General features: G+C 58.9%; 1 protein-coding gene across 1 annotated transcript; it reads left to right on the forward strand.

Annotated features, from left to right (window-relative positions):
• The first annotated feature begins 9664 nt into the window (after nucleotides 1-9664).
• Nucleotides 9665-12373, forward strand: NANOS3 (nanos C2HC-type zinc finger 3). The gene is made up of 2 exons (XM_059061691.2): nucleotides 9665-10233; nucleotides 12228-12373. Exons 1-2 carry the CDS (start codon nucleotides 9750-9752, stop codon nucleotides 12293-12295), a joined length of 552 nt encoding a protein of 183 aa, XP_058917674.1. The 5' UTR covers nucleotides 9665-9749; the 3' UTR covers nucleotides 12296-12373.
• The last annotated feature ends 344 nt before the right edge of the window (nucleotides 12374-12717 follow it).

Below are 12717 nucleotides of genomic sequence, written 5' to 3' on the forward strand. Positions count from 1 at the left end.
TATGTAAAAATTACAATATTCACTTCATTGGCTTGCCAGGAAGAGTCTGAGATGATTGGGATTGAACAAATAAATGTTGTATTGTATAATAAATAATAATAAATAAATAAATAATAAATAAATAAATTGTATTGTATAATAAATTTTGTATATCCCCTCCTTTTCAGTTAGAAGGGGGAGGCTACACAAGGGACATCAACAAAGCTGTCCCCACCCACGGAGGCCCAGTTACTACTTACTCTCGTCCTCTTCCTTGTGCGGCCCTCTCTTCCAGGGAATTATCCCCCATTTGCAGGGAAGTCAGGTATAGAGTAGGGCTGAACCCCAATAGCCTCTGGTGAGTCCTGGGGACATCCACCCTCCTGGACCAGCTGGAGCTTGGCTTTCTGGATTGCAACCTGAAGGAAGGGGGGAGGGTATAGGAAAGGGAGACTTGTCAAGGAGAAAGTGAGGCAGGACTGTGGTGAGGGGGCCCAAAGGGGAGGGGCGTGGCCAGGTGGAGCAGGGCCCTGGCCCACAAAGGTTAAGGCCTGGGCTTGGGGGTGGGGGGCTCGAAGGTTTCCTTTACCCCTTCTCAGACTGGAGTGGGGGAGAAATAAATCAAGTGAATGAGAAGTCTATCAGCTGAGTCCCAGCCAATGGAACGTCCAGCTGGCACCACAGTGTGCCCTGAGGTGACCTCCTTCTGCCCTGAGTTGACCTCTTTCCACCAGTCAAGGTGGCCAAGGCAGGCAGGGATTGTGTGTATTGTTAGGGAGTATTTGGGGGGGACCTGTGTGCAGATCCCTGGAGGAATCCTCAGCCAGTGTACTTTTCCTACTGTGTGTGCCCATGTATGTGGTGTGTGTGTGTGTGTGTGTGTGTGTCTGTGTGAGAAGATGGGGGCTCCGTGTCAGCAATTCCAGGGGAAATCAGAAGAGCCCCACCCCCTGTTCAACTTTTGAGTCCACTTCCTGTATGTGACCTGTATACCTAGCCTGTGTGTGTGCCTACACCAGATGGTCCCAGGCACACATATCCCCAAGTGTCCCTGTATTTTGTGTGTCCTTGTGTCCTTGTGGACCCCTGTGGCCCTGGGGACCTGCCCGGCGGTTTTGTGGGTATGCGTGTTGGTTCTATGGATTCTAGTGTGCCTCTGCCCTTTGTACATGAGTGATTGTGCATATAGTTGTGTGCCTGTAAACTTTGTGTGTCTGCGTGTGCCGCTGAGACTGTGTACCTGTCAGGTCTGTATGGGTTTCTGTTCTGTGTATATATCCGCGTGTTGTGTCTGTGTATATATCCATGTGTGTTGAGGTGTTGTGTGTCAGGGTGTTCCCATGGCTGTGCACCTGATGAATGGGGAGCTGTGTTGGTTTCATGTTTACACCTGTATGTCTGTGTACCTTGTGTATGCCCCTGGGCCTGTGTGTGTGCATGTGTGTGTTCTCGGGCCATTCCTGCGAGTCTGTATATTTGTGTGCCAGTATTTTCTGTGTGTGCCCCAGGATCCTCTGTGTACTATATTTCAGTTCTGAGGACATTCCTCCTGTCCCTTGGAGGTGGTGTGTGTCTGTATCTTGCATGTGTCTGTGTGACCCTGGGTGTCCCTATGCATGTAGCTGGGTTTCATGGACATCTTTGTGTGGCGGGTGCTCCTGCATGTCCTACCATTCCCTCCGGTGGGGCTGTGTCTGGAAGCCCCTTGCACACCCTTCCCTGTGTTTGTGGTCCGTGTGCCTTTGTGCGCGTTTGCTCCCCGTGCGCCTTTCAGGTCTGCGTGCATCTGGGTTCCTGCGTGTGGCCGTTCGCGCCCCCGTGTCCCCTGCGCGGAGCCCGGGAGCTGCGTCCTGGAGTCCCATGGGCATCCCCTCTTGTGTACCGGTGCGCCTGGCGGGAGGCCTCGGGGCGCACACGGCCGCGGCTGGACCCACCGCCCGGCACGGCGCGGGGAGGAGGGAGGGGGCGGCGGCGGCGGGGAGCGCGGGCACGTCACCGAGACAGACAGGCGGGTGGGCGGGAGGCGGCGGCCGCGGGTTCGAGCCGGCGCCGGAGCACCGCGGCCCCCTCCCCCTGCCCGCGGCCTGGGGAGCCCCCGCCCAGCCCCGGAGCCGCCAAAATGCAATTTCCCGTGCAGGCGCCCCGGCTCGGGGGGCTTTTCCGGGAGGGTTTTGGACAGGAGAGGGGAAACGCGGTGGCGGCCCCAAACAAGGTGAGCGCGGGCGCCGGGCGGGCTAGAGGCGCGAGCGGCGCGGGGGCCGCCCACGGGGAGGGGGCGCGGCCGGGCGGGGCGGCGGCGGGACCCGGCCGCAGCCCCCTCGCGCACCTGCTCGCGGACGGGGGGCTGGCGACCCGGCCTCTGCAGCCCGGCCCTCCATTGTTGCGGCGGCTGGGAAGGGGGGCGGGGAGGCCCCGGCGGCATCTCTGTGTCTCGCCTTCCCGAGAAGGGGCCCCGGGAGGACCAGACCCCTCCACAGGGGACAGACACACAAGTCCCGAGTGAGCGGGGGCCGCCGGGGGGAGGGCAGGCCGAGACGCCCCTGCGGGGCGGGGAGGCATGATGAGGGTCGTAGGGGCAGTGGTGCCCAGGCCGCCTGACACCTGACCGCGGCGGCGAGCTTTGTTCTTGGGGGCGCCGAGCGGGTGGGGGCCTCGGATATCCGGGACCGGGAGAGGCTCCCGGCCGGCGCGCGCATTCGGGAAGGCGCTCCCGGCCAAGTTCACGGCCGCGCAGGCCTGTGCGGGCCCTGCAGAGACCGATCCCGGCGGGGGCCTCGCTCGGGCCTCGCTGCAGCCGCGGGCCCGGGGCTGCAGCGGCGCCGCCTGCCGGAACCCCGGCGCCCTCCGCGGGCTCCCCTCCGGCTTGTCATTACCGGCGGCGGCTGCAGGGTATTTACTGGGGCGAAGGTTTGCAAACAGGATCACGCCCTCCAAAAGTGGCCATAAAAAGGAAAAATGGCCCGGAATCCCACTGCTGGGGAGCCCTTTTAAAGCGACAGGGCGCCTTTCACAGGGCCCTCGCCCTGGAGGGCATGAGGTGGGGGGAAGGGAGGAGGGGACGGAGAAGACCCCTCATTGGCTGATGGGACCTGAGAAGTGCCCCCCACCCCACTACATTTAAGTTCCCCCCATCTCCTTTCCCACCGATTCTCCACCTCCCTGGACCACTCACAGATAAATTTACAGGGTCACAATTAGATATTCCCAAATCGCTGGTGAAGACCCCCAAATCCACACCCTATACTCCGACGTACCTCATCCCCATTATTACTCACATCACCTGCAAGAACGCTGATGCACGCATGCACACACACAGTCACCCATCATAACACTGCCACGTGGACACACACATCACCCACAATGACGCAGACATCCAGGACTGACACCCGTGAAAACAGTGCCACACAGAGAAATGAAGCTGCCACTGACCGTGGTAGACACATCGTTGCATATAACGCTGACACACGCATAGTCTTCCATTGCACCCACAGATACTCCTAGGCTCACTGTCCCATGGGCACCCATGGGCCGTCATCCAGAGTAATTGTGACAACCCCAGATAGGTAAATGCCCCAACAGAGTACACATAGACACCATTATTCGCAAGAACTTGGACATGCACTCATAGATATCCATGTGCCTGTCCAGGCAAGGACACACCCACAGTCGCCCAGGCAACCTGACACACATATACACAGATGGTACAAGGCCTGCACAGACGCTTGACATCCTGACATCGGGTTATAGTATTCTTGACCTACATGCATAGAGTTAAACTGACCCTCCATTACAACTCTGTCACCCACAAACAGATATAACAAACACTCCAACAGTCCCTACACCCATAGTCACCCACCCTGACACTTGATTATACCCTTGGACACCTACAATATCACTGACCCACAGACAGACACAATAAAACTTGTGCAGTGAAAATGACATACAGGAAAAGGACATAGGAACATGCAGAAATCCACAGTCACCTGGAAGCCTACAAATCCAGCACTTGCTTGAGCATATGTTATGTACCAGGCACTGTTCTAGCACTGGGGGTAGAAGAGATGAAGATCCCTACCCTACTGGAGCTGAATTTTTAGTGAGGAGGGTCGGGGGGCACCATAATCGGATGACACAAACCGCAGTCACCCCCAGTGACACTGACAGACGCCAGACACCCATGTACACTGGCTCACACATAGACTTGCAATTACCCACGGTTAGCCTGACACACAACCAGAGTCACAATGACATCCATCTACACACAAACAGCAGCCCACAGGAGTGCCGACACGCACACACACAACTGGCGTAGAGACAGCCGCTCACTGTGGCGCACACCCACCTCGACTTACAGACACCCACAGACCCCCTAAAATAGCTCACCAGAGTAGCTCAGACCCCCAAGCCCATCACAGCCCCCCAGTAACAGGCCCATAGGCAGCTTGCTGCCTGCATTTTTGCAGATGGAGCCCACGAGTCTCAGTAGAAGTGTCTGAATTTCTCATCAACCTGCCCCAGGTCCCTCCACAGCCCCCAACTCCAACCCAGGGGAGCATTCTCGCCTCCCCCAGCCCTGACTCCACATCTGGTGGTCTTCAGAAGGAAACTCAGGCTCCTGGCCGACTGGCCACCCCCAGGTCTGGGCAGGACAGACCAGCCTCTTGTCTGAGGACACGGAGTCAAAAGCCTGAGCAGCTGGCAGCGGAGAGGAAAGCTGGGCAGACGGCCCGGGGAGGGCGGGGTGGGAACCTGAGAGGCCATGCAGGTATCATGGAAATGAGGGGCCCCCGCCCGCCAGTCTAGACAGCCCGGACCATCAACAGGACCCCACAGGGGGACCCCTACGTACACTGCTACTGCATGTTCCATAATGGGCTCTTTGTCTGCCAGGCCCTGAGCACCTCCTCCCCATGTGCCCCCCCAGGTCCTATGCACACACATAAGGACAGATGCACACTGGGACACACGCAGGGACACACAAGCCACTAGACACCCCCTGGAAGCCCTGCATCTCTGACTTCATGCTGCCCCCCACCCACCCCCCCGGCCCCGCCACCTTGTTCTTCAACTTGACAGCAGAGCTGCCTCCATCCATTGCCTGCCCATCTGGCTCCACTGGGACCTCTCACCTCCGACCCTGACCCCCAGACGCTGTGCCAGCTGCCCTGCCTTCCCGGAGCTCAGGATGGGGTCTGGGTGGGGAGAGGCTCAGGGTCAACATGGCTTCTGCCAGGCTGCCCGCCACCCCAGTCATTCTCATCCCCGTGCCCAGACAGACCCTCCCAGCTGGGGTGTAGGGTCCCAGGGATAAGGATGAGGAAGAAGCAGGCCTTGAAGGGCACCCCTGCTTTGCTCCAGGGCCCGGGGTTGGGGGTGGGAGGAGACAGCTCCCTGCCTCCTACGCTGCTGGGCTTCAAAGTCAGACTGGAGGCCCAGTCAGCCCCCAAGAAGGCCTCAGGACACTTGGCGGGAGGAACAGTCAGCGTCCTGCTTAAGGGCCCCAGGTGCAGACAGTGAGATGCAGACAGACCAGAGGCCGCCTTTCACCAAAGGGCAGCCCCGGACATGTCTGTCCTACAGGTGGACAGACAAAGAGGGGAGATCAGGTGTAAAGGGCCAGACACACACAGGCGACCCCAGACAGCCAGAGACAGCGCACACAGCAGGGCTGGGGGACCCAGACAAATACCCGCCTGTGAGGGACACGGTCAGACCCAGACAGGAGGCCCCAGACAGACACCGAGGGTGGGAAGCCAACACTTACCATGACGAAGGGAGACAGTCAGACCCCTCGTTGTGCCCAGACAGTCCCTCCCCCATAGGATGAGTCTGGGCACTGCCCGCCTCCCACCCCTCCCCTTGGCCCGAAGCCCCGCCCTCTTGCCCTAGCCCCACCTTCAGTGGAACTTCCCTCCTAGGTAGGTCAAGGTCGGAGCCCTCCGGGAAACCTGTGGGGAGGCACAGAAGGAGCAGCGGTATCCTGGGGAGCCCCCCGCCCCGCGCAGTGTGGCCAGAGTGCCTCGTGCCTGATGACCCCGCATTCTAGCCTCGTGGTCGTTAAGAACAAAGCTTTTTAGGAACTGCCGAGAGAGTTCTGTTCCAAACTCTCAGAGCCTCATCTTCCTCGTTGATAGGATGGGTATTCTAACAACAGGGTGATGTATATAAAGCATTATTTTTATTACCCCTCCTCTCTCCATATTCTGCTTGTTAGGACCACCTTCTTCAAAGCAAGACATCCCCCACATGCTCCCTGAGAAGGTCCTGGATACCTTGTGCCTGAATGGGGTCCTGCAGGCCGGGTGGATGGGCCACGGGAGAGGGCGCCCCACCCGGAGCTCCGGACAGGGGTGGGAACGAGACTGGACCCCGGCCCAGGGTGGGCGAGAGGGCGGGCTCTGGGGAAGGGACTCCATGAGGTGGGGGAATTTCAAGGGGCGCGGGTCTTGCGGGGGGCGGGCTCCGAGGGGGTCCGGTTTGGGGGAAGGTCGTGCCAGGGCGGACCTTAGCGGGGTTGAGCTCCAGGGAACGGCCTTGGGGACTCCGTAGGGACGCGGTCCCCGGGGGTCTAGACAGGCGGACTTTAGAGATCCTAGACGGCGGGGTTCTGGAGACTTGGGTGCTCCCAGCGCCAAAACTAGATGGGAAGTCTGCCGGGGCGGGGGCCCTGGGGGCGGGGCCCCGGAGCGGGTCTTCAGGGAGCTGGGCTCTTTTTTGAGAACCGGCTTAGGGGGAGGGTTTTATGGAGGTTGAGTTTTGGGGGCGGGCCACATGGTAGTCTATCTGGGCGGGCTTTAGAGGGAGGGTCCTAGCGACGTGCAATTTGTGGGTGGGCTTTAAGGGGGCGGGTCTTGGGGGAGGGGCCTGAGTCTGTGGCTTCTGAGGGGCGGGTCTCTGGAGGCTGTCTCTAGGTGGGGATCTCGGGGGTGGGGCTTCAAGGGCTGCGCTGCCTCAGGCCGCCTCCAAGGAGGGTCGTTTTGGGGTTCACTCAAGCTCAGCACTCCTGGGGGCCCTAATCCACCTTTTAGGGTTACGTGAGGGGGTTCATCCTTTGGGGCTCGATATTGCCCTCAGTGAAATGGGAGGGGACAGGAAATTTGAAGTCCCCTCCCAGACTGTCCTCGGAGGGCCCCAGACCCAGGTGGGGGGAGGTCTCCCCTGAGACTGCGCGTAGGGGCACCCGAGGGGGCGGGCACCCACCTCTGCGCAGCCCCTGGAGGGAGGGACTGGGGGCCCTGTTTGCGGGTGAAGAAATGCGGAGCGGGCAGCATCCTGACACAGTCAGAGCCGAAGCAGGGATGTGACCGCAACCCATTTCGAGGCCCGAGAGTGAGCGAACCCGCACCCCGCATTAACGGGGTAACCCTCGCGTGTCTGTGCGCTTGGGCGCTGACCGCCACAAGGTCCTGAGTTCAGATGCCCGAGACCCTGCAGGCAGGCGGGCAACCTGTGGTCCTCTGTGGTCCTTTTGCTTCACCCCTGGCCAAAAGTCTGGCAAGCGGACCTGCGGGCCGGGCCTGCCTGGTAGCGGCCCCACCGCCGGCCCGAATTTGCAAAGTGGAGACTGACAACCCCTGGGGGTTCTTGTGATTCAGAAACAATTGTGCCCGGAACAAGATGTAGCTCACCGAAGGTATTACATTGTATTAAAATGTTTTGTTTATCTCTCTGTTGCATCGATGCCCCCGGGGCAGGAACCACTTGGCAACCAGACATCTTGGGGCCACTAGGAGTCCCTCCCCTGCCTCTCACTAGCGGTGCCCTACGGGCCTCAGTCTCCCAAACTGACAAATGGAAGTAATATGCACCTCTGAGGGCCGTTTTGAGGATGCTTTGGGTAAATGCACGAAAAGTTGAGCCCAGCTCCCAGTACTGCTACATTTACACAGCAAAGGCAACATAAATATATACTGTTATTATTATTTATCTCCTGCGTTTTCCGGTTCCGGAGCAGAGAGTTGGCACTTAATAACTATTTGCTGACTTAATGGTTCTATAAGTTCCTTATTCCCTCCCCTCTCCGCTCACCCTATCCAGTTCCCTCACCCCCATCCAGCCTCCACTCCCCAAGAAGTTGCCAAGGGTTTGGGGGAACATTCAACCTGTCGGTGAGTTTGGGCAGCTCAGGCAAACCATCGACCGTTGAGTGGACCCCGAGGCCTGGAACTGCCGTCCACCCATCACGACCCCCACCTTCCAGATCTGGGGGGACCAGGGGATCCTGAACACATCCCCTCCCTTAGGCCACAGCAAAGGTCACAATCAACATTCATTGTTGTCGGTGGGTTGTGAGGACGGAGGCCAGACCCACCGAGGGATGAATGTCACTGTGTCTGGGCCGGACACAGCCTAAGGGGAATGGGATGGGGAAAAAAAAAACCCACCCTGGACTCCCCCCCAAAATTGCTCAGCCAGTACGTGACCCTGACCCCAGCCTCTTACCCCTTGGTGAGGGCTGGTGTCTGGGATCCTTACAGATGCAGGCTGGATTTGGAGAATAAATCCTGGAGGGTTGGGGGCATGAATCACAGGCTCAGGGCTGGGCAGCTGGCAAACCTTTGTGAAAGGGATTAGTGAGCCCCGTTTCCGGAAAGCTCAATAGAGTTTTCTTGAATGAATGAATGAATGAGGTGGGTAAGCAGCATAGCACCTCTTCTCTGCGTTCAAGTCCCGGGCCCAGCTTTCTCACCCTCCTTGCCTGGTACCGTCAGACCCCTGCTTTACCTTCAGTTGCTCACCTCGCACCTTGGCGCCAGTTGATCCTTCCAACCTGCCAGTCTGTGCCCCACATAGGTGACTCCTGGGCACACCTTATCCTCCAGAGACTGAGCTGAGGTCTCATCTGAGGGGGAGATCAAGGCACTGGCGAATGCTAGGGTTCCCCCCATTAGCCCAACCTGTGCCTGTGCTCTGCTCCACCCCCCATAATGTTTTGCCTCACCCCCTTTCCACCCCAGCACCAGGACGAGCTGGTCCTAAGGCTCTGCAACACCTAAGGCTCTGGTGGTAACTGCTAACTGAGTGGGGAAGCAGGCTTTTGTGCTTGTCTTTGTGAATAACCCCAGGGGCAGGTGGTTTCATACCCCAGTTTGTTCATCCATTAAATGCGGGATCCACTGAAAAGGGGTGTGAAAGCTCCCTGAGGGTAACCAGAGCTGGGAGCCTTGGTCCTTATCCCCCCACCCCATAAGACAGGCCCATTCTCCTTCCGAAGACAGTTGGAACATCAGCAGCTCCCCAACCTTTCCCAAAGAGCGCAGGGGTACCCGGCCCCTCCCCCAGCCCAGGAGAAGGAAGAAAGAAGTTACTAAGTTACTGGTTACATCAATGCTAGTCTGTCGGGTGGGGCCTCCAACCCTCCCACCCCCATCACCCTGTGGGGCAGGAGAGGCAGGCAGGCTCTAAGGAGGGGTCGGCCTCTCAATGCCCTCTGGGTGGGGTGTGTGGCTCCCTATTACTGGTGCCCCCTGCAGCCTGTGTCTCGTAACCACCCCCCTGGCCTCCAGCCCACCCAGAGACCATGCATCCCCTTGGCAGGTGCATTTTTGCGGGAGCGGTAGCAAGCCCCCCTGTGACAATAAGGAACCTCCTACAGCCTGCTCCTCCCTCTTCACACCCCCTTGGAGGTATAAGGAGGGAACTGACAGCACAGACTGCTCGGCTCCGGAGAGGGGAAGGGAGGGTTAAGAAGGCAGGTGTAGAAAGACAAGCTTTGGGGCGGCTGGGTTTCTTCTCTCTCTGCCTCTCGGGCTGGCACACGGTGTCCAGCCATGGGGACCTTCAATCTATGGACAGATTACCTGGGTTTGGCACGCCTGGTGGGGGCTCTGCGTGGGGAAGAGGAGCCTGAGACCAGGCTGGACCCCCAGCCAGAACCAGTGCCAGGACTGGAGGGTCAGACACCCAGCCCAGAATCCTCACCAGCTCCTGAACGCCTGTGCTCTTTCTGCAAGCACAACGGTGAGTCCCGGGCCATCTACCAGTCCCACGTGCTCAAGGACGAAGCGGGCCGGGTGCTGTGCCCCATCCTTCGAGACTACGTGTGCCCCCAGTGTGGCGCCACTCGCGAGCATGCCCACACCCGCCGCTTCTGCCCGCTCACCAGCCAGGGCTACACCTCCGTCTATAGCTACACCACCCGCAACTCAGCCGGCAGGAAGCTGGCCCGCTCGGACAAGACAAGGACGCAGGACTCCGGACACCGCCGAGGAGGAGGAGGAGGAGGAGGAGGAGGAGGAGGAGGTGCCTGTGCAGGTGGCTGGGGTGGACTCGAGGAGGGGGTCTGCCCTGGGCTGAGCCCCTAGGGGCCTTTGTGAAGTGGGTTAACCCCTGGGGTCACCCACTTCAGAGGGCTGGGGGGTGATAATCCATGTAGACAGCTTAGAACAGTATTCTAGAACTGTTGCCCTACGCGGGTAAGCTGGGGATGGGGTTCCCTGTGTGGCCTTGGGCAAGGCACTCTCCCTCCCTGGGCCCGTAAGGGAAACACCGTCCTTTTCCAGGCGCGGTGTGATCTAGCAGGGAGGCTGTGGGGCCTTCTGGTGGGATCTGGAGACAGTGTACAGCAGGGGCTCCAATCCGGCTTGGCACGTGGGAGCTGTGTGACCAGAGGAAAATGGCTCAGTTAGAGAAACTGAGCCTCACTTGTTCACTCATTCACCAGGTAGTTTTTGAGGCTTGAGGGGTGCCAAGCGCTGGGCTGGACTTGGCCCGCCGTTGGTCGATGGGAGAGTGAGAGTTAAAACACAGGCATGGGGGAGTCTAGAGGAAGCACCTGATCCAGGGGAAGGGGTCCAGGAGGTCTTCCTGGAGAAAGTGACTTCTGGAAGCCTAATGCAGTTCGGTGGAGCGCTGAAGTGGTGCCCAGGCAATGGGGCTCATTCACCCGCATTTAGTGAAGTTCGGTGTGTCTGGGATAGAGTATGTGTGCATGTATGTCGGAGGGGAAGGTGTGAGAGATTTCAGGGACGGCAAAAGGACCTGTAGGTCCTTGCTGGTCACCTTAAAGGGTTTGGACTTGAGTACTAGGGAGCCAAGGAAGGGACAAGACCAGGTCTGCACGTGTTGGACTGTGAATGTGTTAGACCGTGGCTAACGGGCTGGACCGTGGGAACGGATTTGAAGGCATTGGAAGAGGCTGGTCCTCCAGGCAGAGGTGTTCAAGGCGGCGAAGAGGGAGAGTCCCAGCACCTGGGGAAACGTCAGTTTGGAGTGAAGGACCATGAGTTTGCTGTGTGCGAATCAGCCACTGGCTGGGGCTGAAGTTTAGGGGAGAGATATGGCTGAAGCCTCCCTGAGGTCTAAAGGGTTCTCCCCACACTGCACGGCCCACCACATAGGGCGGTCCCCCCCCCATCTTGCTCATCAAATGTGGATTCCAGTTCTGCAGGTCTGGGTGAGGCTTGAGCATCTGCATTTCTAACCAGCTCCCCCTAACGCTGCCATGCTGCAAGGCCACGGACCGGCAGGCTTTGAGTAGCTCCGTCTTAAACGGCAGCAGTTATTATTACAGATGAGAAAGACCTCAGCTTCTGCAGGGTTTTAAAAGAGAAATCCGTTTTAGCAACTTTCATTGCCTTTGAGGAAGTCAGCAACACAGGAGACGGGTCTGACCGGGCGGTACCCCTGCCCATTTGGGTGCCCGGTGTGGGTACTGCCTCTCCTATCAGACTGTGAGCCCCTGGGGAAGTCACGGGGTGGGAGGACGCCTCCCTATCCCGGCAGCTGTGCAGTGAACATCTGTTAGAAGAGACTGCCTTCAGGAGAAGATAGTATTCCCTATGAGGTCTGACGAGGTCCAACTGGGAGAGGTGGGAAGCTGAAGGGACGCAAAGATGATGGTCTCAGAGTCTTCCTTTTTTCCTCTCAAGTCCGAGAGAACAGGAAAACTTCCCTCCGCGGGCTTGGGGGGTGGGGGAAGCCCTCACCAAGATACTGGCACAGAAAGGCTGCCTGAGGCCGTCCTCCCAGGTAACCTGGGTGTAACAAACCCGGGGTTCCCGGAGCCCTGCGGCCGCGAGGAGGCAGCACGGCAGGACTGAGTTGGAGTTTCTGCGCTTTGTGTCTGGCCCTGGGTCCCACCTGGGGCTGCCCTGGGCCGGGAATGTCACAGGGGTGCTATTCCAGAAATAGCCTGCAGGTGGCGCCAGAGCCATGGCAGCCCTGCAGGTTGAGTCGGTACTTCCGGAGCATTGAATCATCCCTGTTATTAAATGTTTTTCTCCTCCCCTTCTGCTTTTAAAATCCAGGTTCCAAAGGTGCCGGAAAGCCTTCTGGAACTACCCCCTCTTCCTGCTGTCCCTCCACTTCTGCCTGAGGCTGGCGCGGGCAGGAGAGGGATGCTGCCTTCACCTGGGGTTGGGGACCCAGGCTCACTGGAGGCTGGATTTCAGGGAAGACTCACCCTCCGATGATCCGCCCCTAGACCCTTCCCCCAGCCTGAGGGCCTGGCAAAGGAGCCCCGTCTGGGCGCACAGCCCAAAGGGTGCCCCGACCCCCTCACGGAAGGAGGTGGTTCTCAGGCACCCCAGCCCTCCTTCCTCAGCGCTGGGCACCCAGTCAGCTCTCAATAAATGTTTATGAATGGATCAGCGTCATAGCAGGCCCCATCTTGGGACAAGGTAGCGTGAACTGTGCCGATGGGGCTGGGGACCCTCCTCTCCTGGCTCATCCCTTACCCCTACGTTACTCTGACTTCCACATGCCCCAACTGCTGTTTGGATGGCCGTTTACCCTGGG

Source organism: Kogia breviceps, chromosome 4, assembly GCF_026419965.1.
Source record: "Kogia breviceps isolate mKogBre1 chromosome 4, mKogBre1 haplotype 1, whole genome shotgun sequence".
In the NCBI taxonomy this organism is placed as follows: Eukaryota; Metazoa; Chordata; class Mammalia; order Artiodactyla; family Physeteridae; genus Kogia; species Kogia breviceps.

Bases quoted from the DNA above. Each gene is read 5' to 3' on its own strand.
- NANOS3 (XM_059061691.2), top strand. From the start codon at position 9,750: ATGGGGACCTTCAATCTATGGACAGATTACCTGGGTTTGGCACGCCTG. The intron at 10,234-12,227 runs GTGGCTGGGGTG...TTTAAAATCCAG, and splicing joins AGGAGGAGGTGCCTGTGCAG to GTTCCAAAGGTGCCGGAAAG.